At 44.1% G+C, this 14,960-nt stretch overlaps 1 protein-coding gene across 14 annotated transcripts in view; it reads left to right on the plus strand.

Annotated features, from left to right (window-relative positions):
- R3hdm2 (R3H domain containing 2) overlaps positions 1-14,960 on the plus strand; it is a 107,250-nt gene that overhangs the window by 86,382 nt on the left and 5,908 nt on the right. For 10 of the 14 annotated variants that reach the window (XM_055611953.1, XM_055611952.1, XM_055611954.1 and 7 more), the window contains 6 exons: positions 3,536-3,637; positions 5,793-6,035; positions 6,342-6,468; positions 6,876-7,036; positions 7,469-7,620; positions 9,468-9,568. In XM_055611953.1, the coding sequence (XP_055467928.1) occupies positions 3,536-3,637; positions 5,793-6,035; positions 6,342-6,468; positions 6,876-7,036; positions 7,469-7,620; positions 9,468-9,568 (886 nt within the window). The remainder of the gene's footprint in view (positions 1-3,535; positions 3,638-5,792; positions 6,036-6,341; positions 6,469-6,875; positions 7,037-7,468; positions 7,621-9,467; positions 9,569-14,960) is intronic. The other 4 variants (XM_055611960.1, XM_055611962.1, XM_055611963.1 and 1 more) reach the window with 1 other exon arrangement.

Genomic DNA, 14,960 nt, shown 5'->3' on the forward strand with positions numbered 1-14,960 from the left:
AGATAGATAGATAGATAGATAGATAGATAGATAGATAGATAGATAGATAGATCGATCGATCGATCGATCGATCTGTTCCCACCCTGGTGACCATGAACTGGAAACTCAAGTGGAGGATCCCAGGATGACCCAGTGACCCATCATCTGCCGTATTACGTCTTGTTTATACTCGTTTGGGTCTCTGCTAAGGCATGGCACTTGGGTCCTTTGCTCTGCCTGTGAGTGGGTAAAGTGGTTTCCCTCCAGCTGCCTCCCATTGTGTTTTTGTATGTGTCCCATTTCATTTGCTAAGGTCCCAGTTTTGTAGTTCTTTTTTTTTCCTGAAATGTATTTTAATACTGTCTTGTTCCCTTTTCTCCAACTCTTAGTCTATTGGCTTTTTCTTTTACATGCCATCCAAATTTAAAAATACAGCAAGAGGTGTTAATGCATACCATGCCCTTCAGTCCCAACACTTGGGAAGTAGAGGCAGGTGGATCTCTTGAGTTTGAGGCCAGTGTGGTCTAGAGATCAAGTTCCAGGATGGCCAAGGCTACACAGAGAAACCCTGTCTGGAAAAACCAAAAACCAACCAAACAAACAGAGAGAATGGAGAATGGCTAAAGAGATAGAAGAATAACCATTTGGGAGTAATATTTTGAAGTAAATGATGAGTGGGACTCTAAACCCAGACCTTGTATTGAAGCCCTAGCCTACTCCTGGATTCTGCAGTTCAGTGGATGTGCTGTTGGCTTTGGAATATGGCACTGGGTTAGATGTCACAGAGTAGGGATTAGACTTGTACTGCTTGCTGTAAAGATCTTTGTTCTCTGAGAAATAAACTCCTGAGGTTAATCATGGTCACAGAGTCCCAAAAGACTCTTACCCTGGGTAAGTTTCAGTGTCCCGGAGCATTGTGGGATATACTGAACTTACACCATCTGATATTTATTTTTCCTTTTTTACCTCTTCTCTCTGTCTCTTCCTTCTTCCCACTGCTTCTTTCTTACTCTAGTTCTCTTCCTTTTTCTTTTGTGGTGCTAGACTTCACACTTGAGGCCCTCTTCTTTCTTACTTCTTTTTTTCCCTGCTTTCCTTTTTGTTTTATGCTAGCTAGCTGGGGCTGTTAAGTTACACAAAAATTACTGTTTAGTTCCTCAAATAATGTAATAGTGTAGGAATAAAGGAAGGGACCACATAAATGTGTGCCATTGTGCTCTAAGGTTTCTAGAAGATTGAGAAAGGGGCAGTTACTTTTAGCTTCTAGCAAGAGGAATTTGCGTATATGTCAGTGAAGCAGGTGGCAGCAGAGAGTGAGACTGACTTAGGTAAAGGCTCAGTGGCTGTCTTGTTCAGTTGATTTAGACTGCAGTGAATATTGCAAAGGAGTCCTGATGACTGCAGCTAGCTAGTATCTTTTAGACGTCCTAGAACTATTCCTGTATCCCAGAATTTACCAGTAGGTGGCAACAGATGTCCTTGTGATCTCTCAGAGATATCCTGGTTCTGGAGTTTGAGACCATCCAAGAAGATAATGGTAGAATAATCAAAAACAAAACAAACAAACAAACAAACAAATAGCAGTGGCAGTCCTGGGGAGAGGACTAGCACCTACATGGTGGCTTATGCAGTTCTGGCTCCAGGGGAACAGATACCCTCTCCTGGTCTCGGTGGGCATTAGGGACGCAAGTAGTACAATATATACATGCAGGCATAGCATCCATACCATTTAAAAAGAAGTAAATGAGGCCCTGCCTTTACTATGGCCCTTTCTAGTCAAGGGAACCAGAAGAACACCATCCTCCCACCTCCTTCCTCCTCCCAACCCCACCCTGACAGAATCTTTATTATGTAGCCTTGGCTGTCCTGAAACTCCCTATGCAGACCAGGCTAGCCACCAACTCACAGAGATCTGTCTGCCTCTGCCTCCCAAGTGCTTCAGTCTCGTTTACAACTCAAAAGGGTGTGGAAAACAAAGTTGTTTTTCCGCCTTGCTGTTCATAAGCGTTAACCAAGGTAAGCCCTCCCCAAGAGGGTTGGGATGATAGAAAATATATGTAGGAACCAGCAACATTTGTAGCTAATGTTGGGCAGTTTGGCCAGCAGTTACATTTAGAATGCCATTGGCTTATAGAAAATAAGGTTGTGGGGCTGGAAAGATGACTCAGAGGTTATGAACACTGGCTGTTCAATTCCCAGCAACCACATGGTGGCTCATCACCATCTATAGTGAGATCTAGTGCACAGGCCCATATGCAGGCAGAATGCTTTATAAATAATAAATAAATAAATCTTGAAAGAGAGAGAAAGAAAGAAAAAGAAAACAAGGTTGTCGGTAGGACTGAGCTAACTTTCTGGCTGTACGGTGTTCCTCTCAGGGTCATTGGGATTCTCAGTAACTCTTTAAAACTCTAGATGTCAGTCAGATCTTGTGCTAAGTAAGGCCGCCAGTCCCCTTTGTGTTTCAAGCCATGCCCTGTCATTTAGCTATATGATCCTAGGTATGCCATTCAATTTCTCTGAGCCTTTTTTTTTGGGGGGGGGGGGGGGGGACTGTTGCTTGGGGTTGAACCAAGAGCATTCATTGCACTGCCAGGCAAATACTCTACATCCCCAGCTTGTCCTTTTTTTTTATTGTTGTAATTAGAAGTTATATCTCTAGATATGCCTGTAAAGCTGTCATGAAACGCTGTAAATATTGTTTCCTTCTTCTTCCTTACTACTCTCCTTCTCTTACCCCTCCTTCACTAGGGGCTACAACTGGAGAACTGAGGAGGTAATCTGAAGGACTGGAGAAGAAGGAATGAGGAAAATAATCATTAGTGGGTTTAGAACCCTGCATGTTCTCAATAAATAGACTCTCTTGCCCAAGGCTAGTGAAGGGACCGAGGGATAAAAATGAGAGCTATTCTGATTAATAGTTGACTCTGAGTTTACTCCAGTCATTCATGAGGGCATTTTTCATACTGCCCTCAGGACCTGAAGGAAATCATAGATGGAGACAAAGTAGCTGGAATCATGATTCTCCTGGGTGTTTATTACTTTTCTTCCCTGTAGAGGGAGATGTCCCTGTGGATGAGCACTTCCTTCAGGAGAACTGCCCCTAGAAGACCCTCTGCACAGTACAATAAAGTAACGTACAGACAATGCAGTCATCCAGCAGTGCACATGCTAGCTCTCAAGTGGGCTTTTAGGGGAGTTTTGATGGAGATCCTCAGCAATTATGTGGTCAGGTCAGAATATACCTTGGAAATGTTTTGCTTGGAGTCAGACCTTGGCCCTGAGAGTCTAGATTACTCACACAGTTGCAGGTGGCTAATGGGGCAGAGAGAACACTGGGTCTGTAATGATGGGGGACTGCTTGTCTATGAAAGATGTGAAAGTCACAGGCTATCCCAGGCTTGGTGGCCAGCCTGCTCAGTGGCCGCATGATTCATATGAAATGTCTTCTATGATTAACCTTGTTGTTCCTTCCTTTTCCCTCCCTGTCTCTGCCCCCTGCCTCTCCTTTTATCCTTTTCTCTTCCTTTCCATGTGCCTCTGTGCTGGCCCACAGCCAGTCCCAGCCCTGCAGCCTTCTCCGCAGCCGGTTCAGTTCTCTCCAAGCTCCTGTCCCCAAGTCCTTCTGCCAGTCTCTCCGCCCCAGCAGTACAACATGGTATAAACTCTACTCCCCCTACTGTCTTGTTCCTGTGTGGCCTGTATCTGTGGGGATGTCTGGGTCAGTCTTTGGTGGCCTTGCAAGTATGTGCTTTTGGAAGAAATGGAGAAAGCTGTTTCTTGAGGGACTAGCACAGGTTGAATTCCAACCCAATGGCCTCATCACAGCACATGAAAAGATAAGTAAGTTTATGACAGGGGATGATGAGCTCCTCTGAGTGCCAGGAAGTAAGCTAACTAACCAGTCCCTCATCTCTATTCTATGTGCCCTTCATTCCATTTGTTCCCAGTTTATTCTGTATAGAATTGTTTTCTCTGGTTTCCTTCAGTGCAGGCTTCTCAGGTACCAGTTTTAAAGATTTTAAATCTTACCTTTCAGTTTATATTCTCTCAGATGCACACTACATGCTATTTAAGTTGGTTGTAAAGTGAATGTGGTGGCATATACCTTAATCCCAGCACTGAAAGAGGATAAGGCAGAAGGATTGCCATGAGTACAAGGCCAGCCTAGGCTACATAGTGAATTCCAGTCCAGCCTGGGTTAGAGTAATATCCTGTCTCAAAAATACCAAAAATAAATAAGTTAAATTAAAAATAAATTGTTTGCATCCTGAATACAAATCCTTTGCAAATCTGATGTGCCTCATAGTTGATGACTTCATGGTGGTGATGAACCCTTACTTTTTCACTATATATTAATCACACCTCTCTGCTTTTTCACTAGAATCCCCTTTTTCCTCCTACCTCTTATCTCCATTCTGAAAAGTGCTGGAATATGGACCTCAAATTAATCTGCAATCTAGTCCTCTTGTCATCTATTCCTGACCAATAAGGTAGCAAAACAGTTCCCTGAAAATTGATTGAAACTAGAGGGCAACATTTTCTTTTGGTTTCTAGTATTTTCTTTTGAAAAAGAACTACTCTGGTGTGTGTACATGTGTGTTTGTGTGTGAATTACTGTTCAGAAAACAGAACAGGAAGGTAAGAAGCTAACTTGTCATCATACAAGTGAGAGATGGCACACCATCACGCGTGCTTAGGGAAGGCAGCTGAGGAAAAGGTAATTACAGCCCAGCCAGTCTCTGTCTTCCCCCAGTTCAGCCCCTCAGCCTGGCCTCCTTTCGGAGGTGAGAATTGGAAGTGGTTTTTGAAGGACAGGAGAACTCTAGGCTAGTGTCAAAGAACAAAGGTGGAAATAACCTCGAAAGGGAGCACAGAGGCGAGCAGCAGGAGTGAGCCCGCAGTTCTTGGCTTGGAGGCATATGAGCCTCGCTGTCTACCCATGTGCAGGTATATTGCTACAGAATTTGTAGCGAGGCAGGAACATGAGGAATACAGGAAATGGACAGTCTTATAATCTTTTCTTTAATTCTTATGTTTGTCCTGTATACCTGTAGACAGTTGCCCCCATCTGCTGAGGAAAAGCCCTAATAACGGCTATGTTTAGGGCAGCCATTGTTACCATTTTATAGACATACTGTTTATAATAACCCTAGTAACACTGGGATCAGGGCAGCTTTAGCCATTGTTACATTTTATAGAGAGACTGTTTCTGGATTTAAGCTTTACACGGCTATTCAGTTTAAAATATTTTAGGCTAAAATTCACTTCTCAAGCACAGAAACCAGAATATCCCAAATGGTCTAGGGAATACTGTAGAGTGGTGATTTTCAACCTATGGACATTGACCCTTTGAGGGGTGTCGAGTGATTCTTTCTCAGGAGTTGCCTAAGACCATTGAAAAATAACATATATTTACATTACAACTCATAACAGTAGTAAAATTACAAAATTATGAGGTAGCAATGAAAATTTCATACTTGGGGAGGTCACTACAACATGAGAGACTTACAGTAAAGGATAGCAGCATTGGGAATGTTGAGAACTACTGCTCTAGAGCATTGCTCTTTCTGTCTTTCTATTCTTGGTTTTGCTTATTAGTATATTTGAGACAAGGCCTATGTAGCCCAGGCTGGTCTAGAACTTAGTATGTTGCTGAGGCTAATCTTGAACTCATGATCCTCCAACCTCCACCTCCAAAGTGCTGAGATTACAAGCATGTACTACCCCAGTTCTATTTGTCTTTCTGCATTGAAGCCAAATGCATGAGGTTTGACACAGCCTCATTCCCTGAGTCCCTACTCTCTCAACAGGCAGATGACCTCAGCAGCCCCTTTGGACAAATGAGCCTTAGCCGCCAAGGTTCTACTGAAGCAGCTGACCCATCGTCAGCTCTGTTCCAGCCCCCACTTATCTCCCAGCATCCTCCGCAAGCTAACTTCATCATGGCTTCTGGGGGACAGCCCCTCCCTACTTCCAACTATTCCACCTCCAGCCATGCACCACCTACCCAGCAAGTCCTGCCGCCCCAAGGCTACATGCAGCCCCATCAACAGGTAAGCTGCCGCTTCCCCAGTTGTTGGCCATGGCTTCCGTTGTCTAGTACCATAGTCATCCTTTCCTCTACTCCAGATAGCCCAGAAAGAAGGCTATCCCCATTGTATATTTTGCACAGTTACCCTTATGCCAGAAAGTCTTCTTTCTGTACAACACAAATCTTGTTTTATTTGAAACTTGTATAGTCACGTGAACCTAAAATATCTCCATTTACAAATTTCTGGTTATCATCCCTGAGGCATTTAGTAATTTGCAGATGTAATGGCTGGATCAGAGAGACCTCTCACATCTGTTTCTTCTCATAGATCCAGGTTTCTTACTACCCTCCTGGACAGTATCCTAATTCTAACCAGCAATATCGACCTCTCTCTCACCCGGTGGCCTATAGCCCCCAGCGTAGTCAGCAGCTGTCTCAGCCATCCCAGCAGCCTGGTAAGTAGAAATGATGGTGTAAGACAGTGGGACAAAGGAGAGACAGACACTAAGGAAGAAGGACCTTACCACTTGGGGAGTCAAAAGGGGAAAGAAGGGAATAGAAACCTTTAGATTTCTAAGAAGGGGCCAGGACCTATAGAGAAAGAAAAGGTTAAAAAGTGGAGAAGGACCACGCAATGGTTGTGCATGCCTTTAATTCCAGTGCTTGGGAGGCAGAGGCAGGCAGATCTCTCTGAGTTCGAGGTTTGAGGCCAGCCTGGTCTACAAAAGAAAGTCCAGGACAGCCAAGGCTACGCACAGAGAAACCCTGACTCAAAAAAGAAGAGAGAAGGAAAGGCAGCTAGCGCTGTGGGTGGCCTCCTAAACATTTATACTGATGTCTTCTGTGCCTTGTCCATCCTCAGGCTTACAGCCCATGATGCCTAACCAGCAGCAGACGGCTTACCAAGGCATGCTTGGGGTCCAGCAGCCTCAGAACCAGGGCCTACTCAGCAACCAGAGGAGCAGCATGGGAGGCCAGATGCAAGGCCTGGTGGTTCAGTACACTCCACTGCCTTCGTACCAAGTGGGTGTACTCCGCATTAGGGAAAATCCCAAGTCCCTGTGAAGCCAAAGGACAGCCTCCAGGGCCATGCAGGTTTAAGGCTCCAGTACAGAGATACCATCTGTTTCCTCCTAGAACTTCTAGGGGCATTTTCTTCTCAAATCCCAGAGACTTTCAGAGGAGTCTTTATATTGTGGTTTTTATACAGTCATATAAGTGAGCGTGTACATAGGAAACAGTGTAAAGGAAGTCAGGCTTCCTTCCTTGTGTGATATCTGACGATGGTGCTTAAAGGAGGGAGAGATTGCGATGGCTCTGCGAGTGTGTGCTTTGGGCAGATGAGGACTACTGGAAGAAGCTCCTCAGACGTGGGAAAGGAGTTGTGCTGATCTAGTGATGAGCAGCCATGGGTGAGCTCGGTAAGATGACCGCAGTCATGTTCTTCTCCACCAGGTCCCAGTGGGCAGTGAGTCACAAAACGTGGTCCAGCCGCCTTTCCAGCAGCCCATGCTGGTCTCTGCCAGCCAGTCTGTTCAGGGAGGCCTCCCAGCAGGGGGTGTACCCGTATACTACAGCATGATCCCGCCAGCTCAGAACAGTACGAGGTGAGTGCTACTGGAGAGCTGGGGAACATCTCCCATTGACCTTTAGCAACTGCTACCCCGTCCTTTTATTTCTACTGGCTTAGGAAACCCAAGGTTAACCCCAGCCATGCACTGGCACACATGGCAATCCCAGCAGCACTTGGGAGGCTGATACATGAAGGTCACAACTACAAGGACAGTGTGGACTACCTAGTGAAACCCAGTCTTAAAAGTATAGGGGGTCAGAGAGAAGCAGGTGGACTCTGTGAGTTCGAGGCCAGCCTGGTCTACAAAACTAGTCCAGGACAGCCACAGGTACACAGAGAAACCCTGTCTCCAAATAAACAAACAAAAAAGTGTAGGGTGTCATTCTTTTTTCTCCTCATTGATTTGATATTTACGTAGAGCTCTGCTGAAAGAACTGCCTGCTTCTGAGACATAGGTTAAAATGACCCTAGTGTTTGTTATTCAGTCAGCCAGACTCAGACATTAAAAGACCAAATTTTACAATATAATTTTCTTTTGTTATAGAGAGAGGGCAGGTAGGTCATCACTAGTAAGATCACTGCAGTAGGACTGACATCTTAGAGATAACCTAGTTTACTATTTTGTTTTGTTTCTGTGCCTTGCTAAGACCTTTGGTTCTACTACATAGCCTAGGCTGGCCCTGAACTCTGGATCTTCCTTCCTACTGCAGTCTCTTGTGTGCTACTGAGATGATAGGTGTGTAGCAACATGATTGATTTGCTTTGTTTTGTTTTTCTTGATTTATTTTGGAAACAGGGTGTGTGTTGTTCAGGCTGGCCTTGACTCTTAGCAGTCTCTTGAGTGGTGGGTTTTAGGCATAAGTCACTGTGTCCTGGCTCTCTCTCCTTTTTTTGTTTTACTTTATTTGCTTGTATGTATGTGTGTGTCAATGTATGTCACGTGTGGGGTACACTCAAAAACAGAAACAGATATAGGATCTTATGGAATTGGAGTTACAGGTAGTTGTGAACTGCCTGGAGTGGGTGCTAGGAATTGAACTCTGCTCTTCTGAAAGACCAAAAAGTGTTCTTAACCACAGAGCAATCTCTTCAACCCTCTCCTTGGTTTTTGTTTGTTTGGTTTGTTGGTTGGTTGTTTTTTTTTTTCTTTTTTCTTTTTTTAAGACAAAGGTTTCTTTGTGTAGCCCTTGCTGTCCTGGAACTCATTCTGTAGACCGGGCTGGCCTTGAACTCACAAAGATCTGCCTGTCTCTGCCTCCCAGAGTGCTTGAATCAAAGTCGTGCACCACCACACCCAGCCTTTTCTTTTTAATGAAGAAATTCAAGTTAGGAATCCTAACAAACCTATGCAAAATCACATAGCTGTATAGAAGTGTAGTCGAACTAATGAAGGTCTAATTGTATGAATTTCTGTGTGTGTATATTTATCTGTCTTTTTGTGTATATGTATCCATGTTTTCTCCTATTTATCTTTAGGTGATCCCTAGTGTGTGCATTCTCAATCATTCATTCCTTTAGTTCTTTTTACTCCTTTCTTCCTAGTACTGTGGGTGCTTGATTTAGTAGTTTTTTTGGTTATAAAACCTGTATGTGTGTACACACATGTATGTGTTTGGTTTCCATATTGTTAGAAAGAGCGTGTGCTGCCAACATTCCATATTTAGCGCAGATTAGCAGCTTCCTAATTGAAAGATGATCAAGTACAAATATATATAATTAAGTGAACTGATGAGTGATTTTAGAAATTGCATGGCAAATTGGTCTGGGAATGGGTTGTAGCTGCCTCTGCTTCCCACAGGGGAGGCCCAGGAAGCAGCAGCTGTTTGCCAGGAGCTGTTTCTCCCTCTCTCCCTTCACCACTCCTTTCTTCTCATCTCCCAGCCCTTCTGTGGGGTTTCTACAGCCTCCTGGCTCTGAGCAGTACCAGATGCCTCAGTCTCCCTCTCCTTGCAGCCCACCACAGATACCACAGCAGTACTCAGGTAAGAGTGCAAGAATTGGGAGGACTTGGGCCCTGACGAGGGTACACACTACTGACGGATTTGTATTACACAGCAGTGAGGAGTTCAGAGATGGCTGTGACTTTATCACAAAGGCCTTAATCCTACCACTCAGAAGGTAGAGACAGAAAGATCATGGGTCTGAGCTACATCTCTGGGTTCATTGTTCTGTTGTTGTGTGTGCCTGTGTACATGCGCATGTGTGTGTGCCTGTTTGTCTGCATTCATGTATATGCCTGCATGTGTGTTTGTGTGCGTTCATGTGTGTGTGTACTTGCGTGTGTGTCTGTGTGCGTGCGTGTGCGCCTGTATGATTGCATGCGTGTATTGCATGCATGTTATAGGGTCTTTTTCACCATTGTGCTTACTGGCATAAAATACTCACCTCTTACTCCTACACTTATTTATCCTCTCAACAGCTTTTCTTTTTCTCTTGGGAATGTGAAAAAAAGTTGAGAAAAACTTTTAAAAACATTGTGGATGTGTTTAACAGATTTAGTGAGTGCTCACATACACTGTGGTGTTGTTTTTCTGACCACAATTTATAAGGAAAGCTAAGACTTGAGATTGAATGTTCTACCAAAAGTCATCATAGTTCTAGAATTGGAACTTAGGACTTTTGACTTTGTGTTACCTGTAAGCTGCATCTTGTGCTTTATCCCTTTTTGTCCAGGAACTAAATGGCTTTATGTTATACAGCTCTAAGACTCTTCAAAGGGGCCGTATGACCCGTGGCTGTGTGCCCCCATCATACCAAGGGCAGTTGCCTTGTTTGTTTCTCTCTCAGCAGTCCTAACACAGTGGGGCAGTACAGTGCTTCAGGGCTTTGAACAAGGGATCTTAATTTACTCTCAGACCATCCCCATTCCACCTTGCTGGGGGGGGGGGGGTCTGCACTCTCTTTGGGGACAGGGAACCCTTTGGCTGGTTTTCCCATTTAGAATGAAGTGCTCTCACCTAGGATGTTTGCACTCTCGCTGTTAGATGCTTTGGGGGCAATTACAGAATTAGTCTTGTTCATAAGACACATTTCACCTTTAAGGGGAAATGATTTCTGGTTTCATCCAGACCAAACATAGATCTCGAACAAGCTAAGGTTTTAAATCTGCACACCCTTTTATTACATGTGTGGATTCTCAGCTGCTTCTGTCTGCCAAGGTCACTTGACCTTGACATTCCAAGTGGAACATGGGAATTGTGGAAACCAGTTCCAAAAATTGCTGCATACTGTGTTGGTGCTTGGCACCACAGGACATTTTCTCTCCTGTTTGTTAGGATGAGTATGTGTATATGTATAAGAATATACTTGTGTGTATTGATCCTTTCAGTATGTCTCTTTGGTCTCTGGTATCTGTTGTTCAAATATAAAAAGGTTTTGCATCAAAAGTAGAGCCATAGGAAATAACTTGCTTGGCCTAGTGCTAAGCCAACTAAAACATCTCTTGTTCTGGAGACCAGCAGCACTAGAATTCTAAACTAGGGGTGAAAGAAGGAAGTAGTCCAGACTTCTGCAATCAGGGACCTAAGGAAACGTTCTGTTCTCTTTACTGCTTTGGAATTTCTTCTAGTTGTATCTCCTTTTGTCCCTAAACTGACCACAAACTACACACAGGCTTGTACCCTTCCCTCTGTCCTGCCCATATCAACTTAAGACATGATATTCATCTAACCATTGATGTCTAAATTTTTACTGTGTCCTCATAGAAAGTAAAGAAAATGTAAAAAAGAAACAAATGTATCTTGTGCCTTCTTTCCCAGTTCACTGCTAACTGGGACCATAGGATGGCCCACAAAGGCCACTATCACCTTCAGAGGACAGTCATTCTGCCCGCCTGTCATGTAGCAACACGGTCACTTTTCCAAAAATAAAGGCAGGGATTAGGATTGGCTGTTCCTAGAAGAAGTGTTGTGGTTTATTAATACCTTTTCATAGTTGCCCAGTTCACCTGAACCTTAGTTCTGCAACTATAATGCTGGATATAGCTGTTAACTCCAGAAAAAACTTTGCACCACTAAAATGATGCCTTGCAGGTCCCCTGAGGTTTATACAGGGACTCCTGTTTGGGAAAGATGCAAACAAACATGAAATGGCAGCGACACCTATATACAGATTCCCAACTCACAGTGACACAGCAGCATGGCCAGTGTGAAATACAGAAATAGCCTCTCACATACTCACTGGCTCATTTTTAAGGGTTTTCACACTGAGAATATTCTCTTCCAACTCAGAAAGATCTTCCTCTCCCCTGAAAAAAAAAAAAAAAAAAGGAGGGGAGGCGGAGCCAAGATACTGATTTCTAGCCTGTAATTCTGGCTCTATTTCTTTTTCATAGATTTGGTCCCTGCTAGTAAGGAAGAATTCCTATCAGTTTTCATCTTTCTCTCTCAATGATCTTAAAAAAAAAAAAAAGAAAGAAAGAAAAGAAAAGAAAAAAAAAGAAAAAAAACCTAAACAAAAAACGAAAACCAATTCTGCCCAACATAAATGTCATCTGCTTGTATTTATGTGGTCTGCTCTGCCCAATCGACCTTTCTGCCCAGGTTTAATGATGCCACTTAAAAAGCCATTCACACCTCCCTCTCCTTTCTTAGCTCTCAAGCTGAAATTGATTTCTTTATTCAGCCCCCTTCTCCCTCTTCCCACGGACTCCTATCCCAGGCTCCTTCTCCAACCTGGTGAAGAGGAAATGCTATCCCTGGGCCATGGATTTTTTTTTTTTTTAATTGTCTTGTCCATTAAGAAGAGAGGGGCAGTTCAGCTGTTAACAGATGCCACCTGCTTTTGGCTTGAGGAAAAAGAGCATAAAAATCAGCTCATCAGTTGAGTAGTGCTCTGTGTCCTCGGTTGAGTGAGGGAACAATGCTCGGGGCCAGCTGGGGAGAACTGAGTATGGGAAGGCATTCAGAACTCTATTGTTTGGGGGATCAGAGAAAATAATATAAGGGCTTGAGTCTCTTTCCGCCTCCCAATGGCTCTCTACGTCTGCACATCATCCTGCTTATGCTTTCACCTCTTACACGCTGACATGTGCCTCACCTGTCCTAGCCCAGGGCATTAGGCTCCAATTGTAAGCTGCCTTCCAGAAAACCTGTAGATTTGATTGTTCTTGTGTTGGTCCCTCGGGGTCCAAACGAAGAATTTGAATAGGTCAATTACAGTGTTGTTGGTGGAGGATGTTAGAGTGAGTGTTAAGATGGGAGGTAAAGTGCCCTGAGCTGCTCTTGTGAGCAGAGAGTTGTTATTTAATAATAGCACACCACAACTGTGCAGTTTCACATGGCCCTTTCTATAAGCCACACTGTTCAATTCCCTGTCCCCTATGGCGCAGGGGGGTATACCAGCCTATGGTACTAAGTATTTGTGCTCTTTGCTATGGGAAACCGTAGAGGGTGTGGTACACAAAGCGGCAGAGAATAGGATCAAATTACCTTCTGTGTCTCCTGAGCTAAGACCTCCCGTCTTTTCTTTTATCTCCTATGACTAATGCTACCTGAGTGAACACTCACCTCACAGCATAACTGGTTTTCATCACAACAGCAGTGTGGTGGCAGCATTGCAGCTCTGAAGCCGCAAACCATGACAGTAGCAGCATTGCAGCAAGCTTTTGAGCTGGTAATCCCAGCTCCCTCTTCTCCACCACATACACTGGCTCAGCCTCAGCAAGAATACAGCCTAGAAGGTCAAAAGCCAACAGTCATGCTGTAACAATCCCGTGTGGAGTCAGAGCCCTACCTATTTGTCCCAGCAGAGACTGTCTCATACTGCTTCTCCCTGACTCTTTACCTTCTTTTTGCCATAAAGAAGCTTGGACTTAGTGTTCCTCCTCTCTGTGCCCTTTCCCTTCTCTACTTTCTGAGGAGAGGAAACTATCAATGACTACCAGAACCAAAACCTCATAGTCATGTTCATTTGGGCCCTGGAATCTGCCAGTGTAGCCTTCAGTGTAGCCACTCTCCTTCTGACTGTCCTCAGTCAGAACCTCCCGTTTCAGTCTTCCTACTGCTGGGCCCCACACTTCATCACCCACTTTAGCCAATGCATGTACAAGGTGAGCTCTACAAAGAACTGGGCCTAGTCCATCTCCTGGGCACAGTCCAAGTAAGTATCCACCAGAATGCACCTCAGCCTCTGCTATCAGCTCTTCACTTCATGTCTGCATTGTTAATAGACTCCTTTCTATGAGGACAGTGATCGGGCTTGTTTGTGGCACACTGGTGTTCAGCGGTAAGTTCAATAAGTGTTGAATAAGCTTCTTATCTCGTAGTGTTTTTCCCACAGTGTGGCTATACCATTGTAAAAGGAACTTTTATTCACCTGTCTCAATTGTTGTCTTTAGAGGCTTACTGCCTCCATCTGCTAACCTAGGCCTATTCCTGGAAGTTTCTAGCCTCCGTACAATCTACCATAGGCCTAGAATGTTTTCAGCCTCTGAGATTTACCGCTGAATAAGCTCATCCTTTCTTGTTCTTCTGAACTCTGGGCTGGCTGGTTCAATTCAGCCGTTCTGGCTCAAACTTCTCTCCCAGCTGACTTCTTCAATCTGTTCTAATCTCTTGGCTCCTTCTCATTCCCTGGCTCATTCAGTCTTCACCTGAGTTCTCTCTTTCTCTGCAACCTGCCTCTCTGTCAGGAAAACTGCCTCCTCTCTCCCTCTGCATTGCCCATTAAGTAGCTTCCCTTTCCTGTCTCTTCACCTGAGAGTTGGGCGTATCCTGTTCTGTCAATTTTTTCTCTGATTTGTTACCTTTTCTGTCACTCAATTAGATATCACTTTCAAACATGGGTGTTACCTTCTACAAACTAACTTCACTTTCATTGATTGTTTAGGATTAAAGGTGTGTACCACCACTCCTGGACCTGAGCGTTTCTTTACATGTAACTTGCTCTACCAGACTGATCTTGAACTCAGATCTCTGTCTCCTGGATTAAAGGCCTGTTTGTATTCTAGCTGGATCACACAAATGTAAAAGGTCTTTGGATGTGATCTCGTGCCAGAACAGCCATGTTCTGAATTAAAAGTCCTCTACATATCTTAGCACCTTAAAATCATTTATTTCCTGAATATGACTTATATCTCCAAACTGCTTGAACTGTTCCCTCACTTAAGCAGAGGTAACAAATAATACTTTGTAAGGTGGGTTAGGGAAGCTTTGAGTTTTCCCCTTCTCCAGAACAATTAGCCTTTGTTGGCTTACCTACAGTCCTTCCCAGAGAAACTTGCACATACCTGCAGCCCTGGCCCATACCCCAAACCCAGATCAGCACTGTGCCCAGACATTTCAGCAATTTGACCTGGGTATTTGGTAATACTCAGTTTTGACAGTATGGAGTAGTTTTTCTGCCAATCATAACAAAATGCCCCTCACCAGGTGA

This window comes from Psammomys obesus, unplaced genomic scaffold (genome assembly GCF_907164565.1).
Source record: "Psammomys obesus unplaced genomic scaffold, mPsaObe1.curated_primary_1811, whole genome shotgun sequence".
Taxonomy (NCBI): Eukaryota; Metazoa; Chordata; class Mammalia; order Rodentia; family Muridae; genus Psammomys; species Psammomys obesus.